At 46.6% G+C, this 16911-nt stretch overlaps 1 protein-coding gene across 1 annotated transcript in view; it reads right to left on the minus strand.

Annotated features, from left to right (window-relative positions):
• The window catches only part of LOC134409715 (meiosis 1 arrest protein-like), a 46796-nt gene that overhangs the window by 10485 nt on the left and 19400 nt on the right, over nt 1–16911 (minus strand). The window contains exon 4 of the mRNA XM_063142604.1: nt 702–880. Coding sequence (XP_062998674.1) covers nt 702–880 — 179 coding nt within the window. The remainder of the gene's footprint in view (nt 1–701; nt 881–16911) is intronic.

Below are 16911 nucleotides of genomic sequence, written 5' to 3' on the forward strand. Positions count from 1 at the left end.
TGATTCCATTGTCGTATATAATAATGTAAGAGTGATTATGTAAGAGTGCTACATAATCTAATGTACACCTCCCAGAGAGCTTCGCCTATGGGGCAGAACAGAGATGATGATGATGATGATGATGATGATGATGATGATGATGATGATGATGATGATATGGGGCTCCCTCTCTGAGGCCTGAATTCAGAGGCCCCCGCATGCATGATTTTGTGCCAGAAGCTTTATGGCCATTTCTGAGGAGGAGGCCTCTCCGGCACTGTGCAGCACACCCACTGGCTTCTTCCCCCGCTCCCCCAATGTCCTGAGCAGATCTAAGCATTCTCAGCCGGGGCTTGGATGGAGGGGGCAGAGCAGGGGAGACTGGGGAGCGGCATTCGGGCAGTTCCCCCAAACCATGTTGCGGCTGGCAGGGCACAAAGGTAGAGCTGCCGCTAGAGAACGGCTGCTCCCTCCCCCAGTGAGGAGACTAGAGACGCGCCCCCACCCCCAGCAGCAGCAGCCGCCTCTGGGGAAGATCCACAAGGCGCCAGCATGGCATCAGCAAGGCCACTGCTCCCACCAGCTGGCTGGAACCGGGTTTTGGTCGCCGCAGGCTGTGGTTCCCCGGCACTCCAGGCACAGGGTGGGCCGCAGGCACCGAGGGCTCCCTCCCCTCCCGCTTCCACTCCCCCCCCACACCTGAGGCCAGGTGTCCGCCTCACCTCCACAGCAGCCCTGCTCAGGGAAGCGCCTGCCATGCCTTTCCCGGTGTACTGCTTGAACTGCTGGAGCCCGTCCTGCACTGCCCGGCTCACCGCGTCCTCCTTTGGCCGGAACCCCCCTTCTGTCGGCAAGGCTCGCAGCTTCGCGATGCAACTCTGGAGCCGAGAAAAGCCCCCCCCTCACCGGCTGCAAGGACCAGGGAAGAAGCCTTCCGTCAGCCCCTTACTCAGGGCCCAATTCCACACCCCCACATACCCCGTGATGGACGGCAGGAATGAAGAGCAAAGTGCGCATGGGGTGGTTGGGGGGGGGCTTCCAGATGAGGGCTTTATCCCACCGTGTCTCAATGCCTCCTTCACAGAATTCTTCTGATGGGGAGGGGTGTTTCCCAGGCGATGACGATATCAGTCACCCATAGCCTCCCCGTGTTCCCCTGCATCTTCCTTCTCCCCCCCCCCCCCCTTACCTTGGAAAATCCAACACGGAAGAGTCACAGAGGCCTTCCGTTTGGGGAGGCTGCGGGCCCTCCACCCAGACGGAGCCAGGAGTCCAGGGCTCTGGGTGGTCCTGCCACTGCTCCTGGCCTCTGCTCCCCCAGGAAGGACACCCTGCCATAGTTGCAAGGCTAGTCTGCATTTTGGCCTCGGGTGGGGGGGGCGTCAAGATTGGACTCCAGGTGCTGGACACCCCACAGAAAATGGAGTGGCTGCCCTCGTGAGAACGTAAGAAGAGTCCTGATGCTGGATCAGACCGAGGGTCCATCTAGTCCAGCCCCCTGTTCACACGCAGCTCCATCAGACAAGTGTTCTATCGCACACTCGCTACTGCCCACTTACAGGCGTCCTTTAGACAACAACGTCCACCGCCTGCCCGCCTCCTGCTCGATTTTGCATCACAAAATAGACCCCTTTTAATCCGACTTTTTAAAATAAAACAGAACGTGCTGCAATCTCTTGTTGTGTGCAGGAAAAGCGGCACTTAAACCGGCCCCTGAATGGGCCACGTAGCCTTTGTTTACTTCCTCTTTCCCCTCCCGGCAGAAGAAGAATTACTGAAGGACAAACACTAAGGAGATGCGATTTCTCCCATGTGATGATGCTCAAAGTAGCCAACTAGTTGTCAACCAGGGACCAACAAAGCAGGACACAGTGCAACAGCACCCTCCTACCCATGACCCCCAGCAACTGGTGCATATAGGCTTACTGCCTCAGATACTGGAGGTAGCTCATAGCCATCGGGACTAGTAACCATTGGTCGCTTTCTCCTCCAGGAATTTATCTAACTACCGTCTTGTGGTAGTGAGTTCCATTGTTTAACTATGTGCCGTGTGAAGAAGGACTTGCTTTTATCTGTCCTGAATCTCCCACCAATCAGCTCCATGGGATGACCCCTCTGGGTTCTAGTATTTTGAGAGAGGGAGAAAAATGCCTCCCTATCCCCATTCTTCACACCAGGCATGATTTTGTGCATCTCTATCAGGTCTTCCCTTAGCCTTCTTTTTTTATTCCAAGCTGAACAATCCCAGATGTTGTAACCTTCCCTCGTAGGGGAGATGCTCCAGCCCCTTAATCGTTTTAGTTTTCCTTTTCTGCACTTTTTCCAGTCCTATAATATCTTTTTTTAGTTGTGGTGACCAGAACTGCACACAGTATTCTAAGTGGAGAGGTGGGTAAGAAATAGATGATGATGATGATGATGATGATGATGATGATGATGATGATGATGATGATGATGATGATGATGATGTGTGGTCACACCATAGATTTGTATAAAGACAGTAAGATACTGGCTGTTTTATTCTCAATTCCTATTCTAATAACCTCTAACACAGAGTTTGGCTCCTTTACAGTGGCCGCACAGTTGGGTTGACATTTTTGACGGGTTTTTATCACTGGACTATCAGTGATAGCAGAGTAACAACGGTCTTAACTATGAAACTAGTAGAAGACTCAATAAATTGTAAGGCAGAGAATTTAGGTTTGTAGTTTACAAAAATAAATATTTTACTGGCAGTTCATTATGGCATAAACAATGTACAAAAATACTCACACATGATCAGATAGAAATACATCAGACAGCAGTTCTTCACAGGAACAGAGTGATTATTTAAGCTGGTTACAGAGATATCAAACACTCTTTATATACACTTTACTGTACAACTGATGCAACACATAACTGGCACTCATAGAAAACTTCACACTATGTCACAGTCCAATTATACAATTAAGCACATCTGCAAATTTGACCTTTCCAGTAATTGTCTCTTGCTGACTCAAGACTTTTATCCGGGTTTTGCAGATCAGTCCAGAAATATGTAAAAAGAAAAAATCTGAGTCCTGTTCCAGGATCTCAACACCCCTTCATTTTTGCTTTTTATCAATATTTCATGACAACAATCATTTGTACAAATAATCACATTTCAGCCCTGCCTGAAACCTATCGTTTCACAGATCTCCCAATGTTTTATGGCTCCTAATGGTTTGGTAAAGACGTCAGCCAAATTGTTTTGGGACTCGCAGTAGACTATATGTTTTAAACTTTAACAGTTACTGGCTTCACCACCGGGACCTTAAAGTCCTTTATTTGCTGGTTCAGTCAAATAACTTCTACCACTCACCAGCACAATACTTAGCCTTTCAGGAATTCGCCACAAACTCTTGCTTCTTGGATTGTCCATGATTTTGGCTTACTTCCAAACATCAATATCCAAACGCTGCTTTTCTAACTTCAGCACAGCCAATCTAACTTGAATAAAAATAGCACAAAAAAAATTCTCATCTGACTCAGCAGAAAAATTTTAACCAGTGCTCTAAGGTTCGAGATACCTTAAGATTCCTTTTAGACATTCCAGGCTGATTTTCTTTTGCTACATAGAATAAGCACAAAGAGTAAAGCTTCTGATTTAACAGTAGAGAAAAATAGACATTAAAGTCCCTTCTTACTCTGACTGAATCACTTGGCGACAAGATGAGTCCTTTTTCTTAGTTGCTTGCTTTTGAAAACCCATTTGTAAGACAAAAACTTTTGCCCAGCAGGCAAGTCAACTTCTAAAAAAACTTGATTCTCCCTCAGACTTTGCAGCTCACTCTCCATGGCACACTCCCATTGTTTCCTTTCAAAAGAACCTAAGCTTCTGACTTCTGCATAAGAATTTGGCTCACAGGTCACATTACAAGCCTGTATTCCGAGCCTATCAGGAGGTTTGCCTTTATTAACTCTTTGAGACCTACGAGGAATTTCTCTCTCTTCTGCTTGCTCTGTCTGCTCTGTTTCTTTTTCTGCTTCGACAGGCACAGTAGGCTCAAAACTTTGTTGGCTACTTAAGTCTAACAGGATTCCAGGATTATCATGAACTCACTCCCAATCCTGTTCAGCAAAGTTTGCACTTTTAGTAACAAAAACTCTTCCCCCTTTCATCAAAAATCTCCAGCTTCCATTTTCATATCCAATGAACCTTAATCTGATTGCCTTCGGACCTAGCTGTCTCCTTTGAGCTAAAGGAATATTTACAGTGGCATAAGATCCCCAGATCCTAATATGCTTTAAGCTAGGAGTTTTTCCAAAAATTAAGGAGAAAGGAATATTATTAACTGACGAAGTCCAGGACCTGTTGCACAAATAATTGGCAGCAACAAACGCTTCTCCCCAAAGTTGGGGTTCTGCATCAGCGTCCTTCAAAAGGCATTCCATCTTAGATTTTAAGACTCCAATCCTGCGTTCTGAACTCCCGTTCTGCCAGGGGGATTTTGCAACTGAAAATTTATGGGTTATTCCAGACTTCCTGCAAAAATCATCAAACAGCTGATTTCTAAACTCCCCCCCCCCCCGTCCGTGAAAAAGCTCTGAATTTGCTTTTGCAAGCTTCTTTCAGTTTTCTTAACCCATTCCTTCACCGTGTCTAACACTTGAGATTTACGTTTCAACAAATAAACCCAAGAGTAACGCGTTTTGTCATCTAGCATGACCAGAGCATATTTTGCCTTTCCATAACTTTCTGGAAACGGCCCCGTGATGTCCATATGAATCATTCCAAGAATGTCTTCATGTCTCCAGTCTCTCACTTTTGGAATATTTGCCACACGGGATTTTGCTAACTTGCAAACATTACAGCCCAAATTTTTTTGGCAGCTCTTCACTTTTACTCCTCCAGATAAACTGAGAGTTTTATTTGTTTGCTGCAGTTTGCAACTTGAAGAGGAGAAGCAACTTAGCTCTCTGAGAAGCCATTGAGCAACATTGACTAACTGCGATTGGTCTGTTTGAATTGCAGCTTCTGCTCCTTCCCTCCTTTTCAGGTACTTCAAGCCTCCAGTTTGCTGCAGTTTGCAACTTGAAGAGGAGAAGCAACTTAGCTCTCTGAGAAGCCATTGAGCAACATTGACTAACTGCGATTGGTCTGTTTGAATTGCAGCTTCTGTTCCTCCCCTCCTTTTCAGGTACTTCAAGCCTCCAGTCTGCTGGAGGCGCGAGCCAAAGGAGGAGAGCACAAGGGCTCTCGGCCTGTGGCTCTCAGCCGTGGGGGCGAAGCCGGTCAAGCGGATCCTCTACTCCGGAGGAAAAACCCCAGCCACGGTCCGGTTGCTGCCACTTTCTGATTCAGGTCACGATCTTCTCATTGTCTCCTCTCAGTTCTTTTCTCCTCATATCTGTTCCTTATGGCTCGTTCCAATCTCGTCTCTCCTAACTTAGTTCCTATCCGGTGTCTCCCCTCTTCTCAGCTGCTTTTTCGTGTTCATTATGGAACTGTCGCTCTCTTGCTTCTAAGGCCCCTGTCATCCAGGACTTGTTTATCTCTAGGTCTCTCCACCTCCTTGCTCTTACTGAAACCTGGCTTCCTGCCCATGATACTGCCATCTCTGCTGCCCTCTCTCTTGGAGGACTCTCTTTCTCTCACACTAGTCACCCAGAGGGTCGGGGTGGTGGTGTGGGTCTTTTATTATCTAGTTTGTGCCAGTTCCAGCCTCTTTCCATTCCACCGTCACATTGTTTTTCCTCCTTTGAGGTACATGTGGTGAGGCTTTTCGCTCCACTGCGACTGCGGGTTGCAGTTCTGTACCGCCCCCCAGGCTCGTCCTCAAAATTTATCTCTGATTTTGATTCGTGGCTGTCCTTTTTCCTCTCTGACAACTGTCCTACTCTTATTTTGGGTGATTTCAATATTCATGTGGATGACCCTCAAGATGCTGCAGCTCTACAATTTCGCTCATTATCTTCCTCTTATGATCTTTAGCTTTGGTCTGATGCACCCACACATTCCCTTGGACACTGTCTGGATCTTGTTCTCACTCGGAATTGCTCTGTGTTGGACTTTTCTACTGCTCACTTTCCGCTGTCAGATCATCACCTAGTTTCTTTCAATATTACTCATAATCCTCCTCCTTCACGTCCCGCTTCTCGCTCTTGTCGTGACTTGCAATCTATCAATTATGAGGCTTTTTCCCAGTCTCTAGCCTCCTCCCTTCCTTCTGTCTGTTCGGCTGTCTCCTTGGACTCAGCTGTCTCCTTCTTTAATTCCTCCTTATCTTCAACTCTTGATAATCTTGCTCCATCTACAACTCGGATAGTTCGCCCTTCTCAACCCCAACCGTGGCTCACCTCTTCCCTCCGCTACCTTCGCTCTTGTTCCCGGGCAGCTGAACGCCTTTGGCGTAAGACCAGGGACCGGGCAGACTTTGTCCATTACAAATTTGTACTCTCCTCTTTCTCTTCTGCCATCTCACTGGCCAAACAGCAGTACTACTCAACGCTGATCCAGTCAAATGCTAGGCATCCTCAGCGGCTCTTTGCGTCCTTCAATTCTCTTCTGAAGCCTAATCCGCCATCTCTCCCCGCCTCTCTGTCTGCTAATAACTTTGCCTCTTTTTTCAATGCTAAAATCCAAACTATCCGCTCTGATCTGGCCAGCTCTGCTCCTCTTCCAGTTCCTGTTCCTCATCTGTCAGCTCCTCCTGCAAATTTCTCTGCGTTTCCTTCGGTCTCTGCGGATGAACTGTCTACAATACTGCGCTCTTCGAAGCCTTCCACTTGTTCTCGTGATCCGATTCCTTCTCGCGTCTTTATTAAACTTATTCCTGCTATCCTCCCTTCCTTGCTACATATTATTAATCTTTCTCTGTCCTCTGGTTCATTTCCTTCTGCTTTTAAACATGCTACAGTCTCTCCCATTCTCAAGAAACCTACTCTTGATAGGCTATCTCTGTCTAACTACCGACCTGTCTCTTTGTTGCCGTTTGTTTCAAAGATCCTGGAGCATGCGGTCTACTCTCGTTGTCTTGACTTTCTTTCTAGTAACTCTGCTTTGGATCCATTTCAATCTGGATTCCGTCCTCTGCATTCCACCGAAACAGCCCTTACTAAGATCACCAATGATCTCCTTATTGCCAAGTCTAAAGGCCATTATTCCGTTCTTATTCTCCTTGATCTAACTGCAGCCTTTGACACGGTTGATCATGATCTTCTCTTAGATTCCCTTCATGACCTTGGATTTTGTGGCTCTGTCTATAACTGGTTTGCCTCCTATCTAGTGGGTCGCTCTTTCAGCGTGTTGACTAATGGCAGCTCGTCTTCCTCCTTTCCCCTTTCAGTAGGGGTTCCGCAAGGCTCGGTGCTTGGCCCGTTGTTGTTTTCCTTATACATGTTGCCCTTGGGTAAGCTTATTCAATCTCATGGCCTCCAATATCATCTGTACGCCGATGATACACAACTATATCTGTCATCTCCGGAACTTTCTCCTGATGTTCACGATCGTATCTCGGCATGTCTTTCAGATATCTCAGCTTGGCTGCTTCATCGTCGCTTGAAGCTTAACATGGCAAAGACTGAATTGCTTGTTTTTCCTCCTAAACCTTCTCCTCATCTCTCATTCTCTCTTACTGTCAATGATGTTACGCTTACTCTGGTCAAGGAAGCTCGTAGCCTTGGCTTTATCTTCGACTCCTCGCTCTCCTTTATTCCTCATATTGAGGCAGTAGCTAAATCTTGTCGATTTTTCCTGTATAATATTGCCAGGATTCGATCATTTTTGTCTGTCTCTTCTGCCAAGACGCTTGTTCATGCACTGGTTATTTCACGGTTGGACTACTGCAACCTTCTTCTCTCTGGCCTTCCTTCGTCTCACATCAGTCCGTTGGTTTCTGTTCACCACTCTGCCGCAAAGATCATGTTCTTAGCTCGCCGCTCCGACCATGTTACTCCGCTTCTGAAATCTCTTCATTGGCTTCCAATTCACTTCAGAATCCAATATAAACTTCTCCTGTTAACCTTCAAAGCTTTTCACGGTCTAGCTCCTTCCTATCTCTCCTCTCTCATCTCACACTATTGCCCCGCTCATGCTCTTCGCTCCTCTGATGCCATGTTTCTCGCCTGCCCAAGGGCCTCTACTTCCCTTGCTCGGCTCCGTCCATTTTCTTCTGCTGCCCCTTACGCCTGGAACGCTCTTCCAGAACATTTGAGAACTACAAGTTCAACCACAGCTTTTAAAGCTCAACTAAAAACTTTTCTTTTTCCTAAAGCTTTTAAAACTTGATGTTGTGCAGACTTCTACTGTTACTTTCTACTGTTAGTTTTTCCCTACCCTGTGCCTGCTTACCCTACCCTGTACCTGTTTGCATTCTCTTCCCCCCTTATTGTTTTACTATGATTTTATTAGATTGTAAGCCTATGCGGCAGGGTCTTGCTATTTACTGTTTTACTCTGTACAGCACCATGTACATTGATGGTGCTATATAAATAAATAATAATAATAATAATAATAATTATTGAGAGACTTAAAACAAGGATGTCCCATTCTACGGTGATACAAATGTACACAATCCTGGTGAGGGGGTAAATTAAGCATACAACCTGAAGAAATTTTTTCTTCCTCTGCTGCTTGGCTTCCATCTAGAAAAAATAAGCCATTTCTCAGACTAGCCGTCCCCTTCAGCTCTCCGTGCTTGGAAATAAGACACTTCCCCTTCTCAAAAATTATAGAGAAGCCTTTCTCCATCAGGTTAGCAACTCCTAAAAGAGAATAACTCAAATTTGGCACAAAAAGAGAGTTAGCAAAGCTTTCATTCAAGGATTCAATGCGGCAAGTTCCCTCGCCACTTGTCTCCAGACATGAGCCGTCTGCCAAAGCAATTTTCTTTGAAGATTCCCGGAAGTCTTGAAAGCTGTCCCTTCTCGTAGAAATGATCGCTGTGCATGCAGAATCTACGACCCAGAAACTCCTTCCTGTCTTCCTCTCCCTCGAGAACTTGCTTACACCGGCTGTGACTAGCTGAACTGACTTCTTCCCTTGGTAAGAAGCGTTCTTCCACTTTGGCTCTTTATCTTGCTCAGATTGCAGTTTAACCTTGCAATCCTTCCGGGTATGCCCCTTCAATCCACATCTCCAACAAATAATTAATTTTTGTGGTTTGGGCTTTCCCTTTCTTTTAGAAATTGCATATGCTAATTCACTTTCCTCTCTCTTTTCATTAACAGTCTTAGCTCCTTCGTTCCCAGACCATTGTATTAATGCATCTGCCTTGCGGTTTGAACTAGTAGCTTCAGACCTTATGCGTCTCCGTTGATCTTCCTCAATCAACCTTCCACACGCATAATTCAAAGTTAATTGGTTTACAAGCATTCCTTCTAATGTTGTAACCAACACGTCCCATGACTCCGGTAAGCTTGACAAAATAATGTACACTTTCATTTCTTCTGTAATTATTAGACCTGCCGAAGCCAGACTTTGAAAACACTCTTGCAGCTCCTGCAAATGTTTTGCCACGTCTCCATTTTCTTTCAGCAAAGTCCTGTACATTTTGCGCGTTAGGCTTATTCGAGATCCCGCTGATTCTCTAACATATGCCTGGCGCAACTTTGTCCAAATCTCATGAACAGTATCCTCTCTATTTATATAGAATAGCTGATCATTTCTCATACAAAGAATTATATGAGCTTTCGCCCTCTCTGAAAGACGAGCCCACTCCAAACGTTCCTCTGCGTCCAAGCCTGCACCGGGTGGATTAATTACCACTTCCCAAAGCCCTTGGCTTCTCAAACTCATTTCTATCTTGAACGACCATGTTAAATAATTTACATCAGTGAGTAATTCCATTGAGACATTGTTTCCCAGCTGAATTGCCATATTTTTAACTTTGGTTGGATTTTATCTCAACCCTTTTTTCAGTTGTTTGAATTACTTTCAGAGACTGACCGGCTTAAAACCTCAGTAACTCTTTTCAAATTCAAAAACAACCTTTTTGCCAGATTCCGTGTGACTCTTTTACAAGACAATAGACTCTTTGAAGTAGCCTTTTCCTTTGTCTAAATCCCAAACAAGCAACGCTTCCAGGGCTTTCAGTCAACACGGTTTTCACTCTCCTTACTGAGCCTTACTGTTTCTCTGTTAAGATTTTAAAGTCTCAGCAATATCTGGGCCCATAACCTGACGGGTTTTTATCACTGGACTATCAGTGATAGCAGAGTAACAACGGTCTTAACTATGAAACTAGTAGAAGACTCAATAAATTGTAAGGCAGAGAATTTAGGTTTGTAGTTTACAAAAATAAATACTTTACTGGCAGTTCATTATGGCATAAACAATGTACAAAAATACTCACACATGATCAGATAGAAATACATCAGACAGCAGTTCTTCACAGGAACAGAGTGATTATTTAAGCTGGTTACAGAGATATCAAACACTCCTGTACACTTTACTGTACAACTGATGCAACACATAATTGGCACTCATAGAAAACTTCACACTATGTCACAGTCCAATTATACAATTAAGCACATCTGCAAATTTGACCTTTCCAGTAATTGTCTCTTGCTGACTCAAGACTTTTATCCGGGTTTTGCAGATCAGTCCAGAAATATGGAAAAAGAAAAAATCTGAGTCCTGTTCCAGGATCTCAACAATTTTCATCGAGCTTTTCCACCACAACTCCCAGATCTCTTTCCTGGTCGGTCACCGCCAGCTCAGATCCCATCAGGTTATACTTGGAAGCTGGGTTTTTTTTTGCCCCAACGTGCTGCATCACCTCACACTTGCTTCCATGGAACCGCGCCTGCCACCTGGATGCCCCTTCTCCCCCTTCCCAGCTGCCTCCCCTCCTCCACTCCCCACATCCCACCCCAGGCACCAGTACCGCTTGGGGGAAACAAACTCCCTCTGGTGCCCATTGGGGCTTCCTCACAAGGCCTTATCACTCTCCAGGGGAAGGGGCCCTGGAGGTTGGGAGTCACAGCAAGGCTTAATCAAAAGCTTGCATTTGTGCTTTTTTAAAAAGACTCTACTAGCTGCGGGGGAGGGCCTGGATGGGTGGAGAGGCCCCCTTTGGGTGCATCTGGCCGGTGGCCCCCCTAGCTGTTCCCTACACAGGCCTTATTATTATTATTATTATTATTATTATTATTATTATTATTATTACTATTATTATTATCATTCCTGCCTTTCCCCCAATACTGGGACTCCAGGGGGGCACATGTGCCCCACAACCTGGGCACCTCTGCCTTAATGGATGGCCGGCACTGAGAGAAGGACAGGAGACCGAGGCCCTGGCAGATCGTCTGGATCTCCGAGTGGCTTCCTGTCCCCTTGAGCCTGGGATCCTTCTGAATGGGAGGTGGGGGGGAACCTCTCAGTGTTTCAGGGTGCTGTGTGTCATGCCCTTGCTGGAAGAATCCTCCTCAGAGGATCGTCTGGATCTCCGAGTGGCTTCCTGTCCCCTTGAGCCTGGGACCCTTCTGAATGGGAGGTGGGGTGGGGGAACCTCTCAGTGTTTCAGGGTGCTGTGTGTCATGCCCTTGCTGGAAGAATCCTCCTCAGAGGAGGAAGCAGAGCCCCCAGAAACCAGGGAGACACCACACCAAGCACTGGCACCAGAACAGGAGGAGAGAAAACAAGAACTACAACTCCCAGCATGCCTTTTGCCCAGAGCTGCGACCACCTTCCCTTCTGCTCCCGATGGAGCCTAGTAACCGAGGCAGCCAGCCCCAGGCGCTCTCCATTCAGGCCCAAGATGGTGAGCCACTTCCAGGTGATGGCTGCCAAAGCCTGATAAACCTTTCCTCCCACCTGAGGCATGCTGGGAGTTGGAGGCATAAGCCTAGGTCCCTGAATAACATGTTAATCTTTGAACACCATCTGAGGTGTGGTGGGAGACAACTGGAGAGCAGGCCATCTTAGTTGTGGCACCCTGCTTATGGATTACTTTTTCCCAGGGCAGGGTTGCCTAGTGACTGCATGGATGGCTTTTAAGTGCCAAGTGATCCCCCCCACCACCACAAGGCCTTTTAACTTCATGAGGTTTTTACTAGGGGTGTGCACGGACCCCCCGCTCCGCTTCACTTGCAGATCTGCCATTTTCCGGATCGGGCCGCTCTGCCCCGCCCCCGCTCCGCCCACTTCCGCTCCGCTCTGCCCGGAGCTCCGGATCCGGATCCGGAGCTCCGTTTCCCCCCCCATAGGCTTGCATTGAAAGCTAAAAAATTATACAACTTTTTTTCTGTTCAAGTTAGAAACCTCATGTTTGGCACCATGACACCTCATGGGGATATACACACGCATGCCAAGTTTCAAAGCAATCCCATCATCCCCTGATTTTTGGCGAATTTTTGAAAATCGGGCACCCCACACACAACATCCCTGCGAGGTGGGCAGGGGAGGAGGGAGGGAAGGCAGGCAGGCATGCAGCTGGCATTTCTGGGGGCATAAGGAAGTGAGCCAAGGATAAGCCAGTAATGCATATAAAATGGAATAAATCAATCAATAAACAAAGGAGGGTGGAATTAAAAGCAGCAGTGTTGCTCAATAAACAGCAAGAAGAATTTTTTTAAAAAGGCTATATCTGTCTTTTACCAGCAATAGGGGGACGTGCCCAGGGGAGGGGGAAGTAGCTGCCAGTTCAAGACACTGACAGCCACCAACAGCTCCGAGAAGAAGTAAAACGCTCACTTCGACTCAGAACAGGCATTGCTCCACCACTGAAAAGTGACCATTCACTTCAACTCATGATAGGCATTGCTCCACCATTTTACTCTCTTTGGAAGGCTCTATGGCCTTCCAGTGCAGGAGAGAGTGGGGGCACGTCCACGATGAGATGCCCTAGGGGAGCTCATCCCCTTGCACCACATCGATTCAGTTGTTCACCAAGGTTAGGGTGGGGAGCAGTGCTGTGTTTCTATCTCTTATTCTTGGCTTAGTATATGATTTCAGGTTGTGTTTGTGCATTTGGTGGGGCTACTGTGTTAAAAAACACGGGGAAAAGCCCGTTCAGATGAAGAAAGAGAAGTTTCCCAGAATCCCAAGTTACCTGTTTTGCCTATGCCCTCCTCCAACTTTGGGATCATCATGACCGGGAGCTGACTCTGCCCCTCAGCCCTTTGAAAAAGGTATTTTTCCCGCCGATTTTTTAAAAACTTCTAGCCCGCGACCCGTACGATGCAGAAAGTTGAGAGTGGTCTCAAAATGACCCCCATCCACGACTCTCTGTGCACAAGAATTTTCAGAATGATAGCTTAAACCCCCCCCCAGTTATCCCCGATTCTTTCCCTCAATGCAATCCTATGGGCGAAAAGCCGAAAACGCAGTTTGAGCCGTGCGGTTGACCCGATTTTCACAAAAACATTGCACGTGAACCACAGCACGCAGAAAGTTGAGAGTAGTCTCAAAATGACCCCCATCCACGACTCTCTGTGCACAAGAATTTTCAGAACGATAGCTTAAACCCCCCCCCCAGTTATCCCCGATTCTTTCCCTCAATGCAATCCTATGGGCGAAAAGCCGAAACGCAGTTTGAGCCGCGCGGTTGACCCGATTTTCAAAAAAATATAGCACGCGACACGGACAACGCAGAGAGGTGAGAGTGGTCTCAAAATGACCCCCATCCACGACTCTCTGAGCACAAGAATTTCCAGAGCGATAGCTTCAAAAACAACGTAGTTATGAGCGATTATTTGCCGCAATGCAATCCTATGGCGAAATGTTTTCAAGATGGCGACCGGAGCGCTCCGCCTGAACTCGGAGCTCCGAAAAATGGTCGCTTCTCTTCGCCTTGCTTCTAGGGGTCCACGGTCCGCTCCTACTCCGCCTCTGGGTAAGGCGGAGCAGGCCAATCCGCTACTGCTTCTACGCTCCTAATCGGAGCGGAGCACATCCCTAGTTTTTACGCTGCATTTTTCTCTGTCATAACTAAACCACAACATTCCAAGACAGATGCAAAGATTACTGAATAAAGTTTATGATTTTTATGTAAAAGCCTGACTATGCCATTGAAACAGAAGAGTGATTGGAGGAATGACTGACAGCTGAGGCTAGAATGGAATGTGGGTGGGGCAAGAGGCAGTTGGGGAAAGTCAGGTAGAAGGAGGACAAAGACATTTAGCGAGAGGTCAGGAAAGTGGGGGCTGAGTTAGGACTGAGAGAGAGTGACATGGTCTGCACATACTGGCCTGGTTTGCTTACCCATGCTTGATTTAGCAACAGCCACTCTGCATGCCAGTACTACACCTCCCAGCATGCCTTTGGCAGCCCTCAGGTGCCCACGCCCTCTTCTCATTGCCAATGCTGTTCTACGATGGGTCTCCAGCCAAGTCCTGATGGGACGGCTCCGGCCTGCACTTCTTGCCCACCAAGTGTTCCATCAGGAGCCTGTACTGAAGGGTTGGGGTTGGCCCACTATTTCTGGGCATGCACGGAGTGCTTCCCTTTCCTCCCTCCCTCCGTCTTAAGGGCGAAGGCTGTGTGTGTGCTTCCCTCAGTTTCTGAGAAAACAGCAATATCAGGACAGGGTGCCTTTGAGCATGTCCAGAGTTCAGCCTCTCAAGGTCATGCTGTTGTATCTCATTATGATTTTAAAACCACACATGGCAGGTGGGAGGAGGCACCACAAATGGATGCAGCCCATTTATGTGGGTTGTTTCCTTTTATGTGGAATTGGATTGACTGCTCGAGACTGACCTTAGGAATCACAATGGCCGCCAAAGGCCAGTAAGTCTGGCCTCCCACCCGAGGCATGCTGGGAGTTGTAGGCGTAAATCTAGGTGTTTTATTATATTCTTTAAAAATACTTAAAACCCCAAAATTCATGGTTTTTGATTCATCTACATGAAGACCTGTCTGGGTGAACAGTATTAAGGCAGTACCGTATGTGGAAGTGGGTAAACATTTCAGCACATACGTGACACACACATACTTTCTGCTTTATAGGTAGAGATTGTCAACAGCCCTTTCACAATTCTGAACTGAAGGGTGGTTATAACAAACACGTTGCTCAGTGGGCAGTTTGACAAAATTCAGTGTCAGTGATATTTAACACCTTTTACACTTCAACCCATTAGTAAGTTATTCACGCCTTCAGGTTCACATTTACTGGCAAGGAGTCCCATGACTGATGAAGGGATGACGAAGCTGCCAGTGAACCCAGCAATCCTTCTTCTGCGTGACTTAACAGAGGAAATCTTGAGCTTATCATTATTATTATTATTATTATTATTATTTATTTATTTATTTATTTATATAGCACCATCAATGTACATGGTTCTGTACAGATTACACAGTAAATAGCAAGACCCTGCCGCATAGGCTTGCAATCTAATAAAGTTGTAGTAAACAATAAGGAGGGAAAGAGAATGCAAACAGGCACAGGGAAGTGTAAACAGGCACCGGGTAGGGTGAAGCTAACAGTATAGAGTCAGAGCAAACTCAATATTTAAAACCTATAGGGAAAAGAAAAGTTTTTAGCTGAGTTTTAAAAGCTGTGATTGAATTTGTAGTTCTCAAGTGTTCTGGAAGAGCGTTCCAGGCGTAAGGGGCAGCAGAAGAAAAAGGACGAAGCCGAGTAAGGGAAGTAGAGGTCCTTGGGCAGGCGAGAAGCATGGCATCAGAGGAGCGGAGAGCACGAGTGGGGCAATAGTGTGAGATGAGAGAGGAGAGATAGGCAGGAGCTAGACCGTGAAAAGCTTTGAAGGTCAACAGGAGAAGTTTATATTGGATTCTGGAGTGAATTGGAAGCCAATGAAGAGATTTCAGAAGTGGAGTGACATGGTCAGAGCGGCGGGCCAAGAAGATGATCTTAGCGGCAGAGTGGTGGACAGAGACCAGCGGACTGATGTGAGACGAAGGAAGGCCAGACAGAAGAAGGTTGCAGTAGTCCAACCGAGAGATAACCAGTGCGTGAACGAGAGTCTTGGCAGAAGAGACAGACAAAAATGGTCGAATCCTGGCAATATTATACAGGAAGAAACAACAGGATTTAGCTACTGCCTCGATATGAGGAATAAAGGAGAGCGAGGAATCAAATATAAAGCCAAGACTATGAGCTTCCTTGACCGGAGTAAGCGTGACATCGTTGACAGTAAGAGAGAATGAGAGGTGAGGAGAAGGTTTAGGAGGAAAAACAAGCAGTTCAGTTTTTGCCATATTAAGTTTCAAACGACGATGAAGCAGCCAGGCTGAGATATCTGAAAGACATGCCGAGATACGATCGTGAACATCAGGAGAAAGTTCCAGAGATGAGAGATATAATTGTGTATCATCGGCATACAGGTGATATTGGAGGCCATGAGATTGAATAAGCTTACCCAAGGGCAGCATGTATAAAGAAAACAACAATGGGCCAAGCACCGAGCCTTGCGGAACCCCTACTGAAAGGGGAAAAGAGGAAGACGAGGTGCCGTTAGCCGACACGTCGAAAGAGCGACCCTCTAGATAGGAGTCAAACCAGTTATAGACAGAGCCACAGAGTCCAAGGTCATGGAGGGAATCTAAGAGAAGATCGTGATCAACTGTGTCAAAGGCTGCAGTTAGATCAAGGAGAATAAGAACGGAATAATGGCCTTTAGACTTAGCAGTAAGAAGATCATTGGTGATCTTGGTAAGGGCTGTTTCAGTGGAATGCAAAGGACGGAATCCAGATTGAAAGGGATCCAGAGCAGAGTTACTAGAGAGAAAGTCAAGACAACGAGAGTAGGCCACACGTTCCAGGATCTTTGAGACAAGAGGCAACAGAGAGACAGGTCGGTAGTTAGACAGAGATAGTCGATCAAGAGTGGCTTTTTTGAGAATGGGAGAGACTGTAGCATGTTTAAAAGCAGAAGGAAATGAACCAGAGGACAGAGAAGAATTAATGATGTGAAGCAAGGACGGGAAGATAGCGGGGATAAGATTAATAAAGACGCGAGAGGGAATCGGATCACGGGAACAAGTGGAAGGCTTCGACGAGCGCAGTATTT

The sequence above is a fragment of the Elgaria multicarinata genome, chromosome 16, assembly GCF_023053635.1.
Source record: "Elgaria multicarinata webbii isolate HBS135686 ecotype San Diego chromosome 16, rElgMul1.1.pri, whole genome shotgun sequence".
NCBI lineage: Eukaryota > Metazoa > Chordata > Lepidosauria > Squamata > Anguidae > Elgaria > Elgaria multicarinata.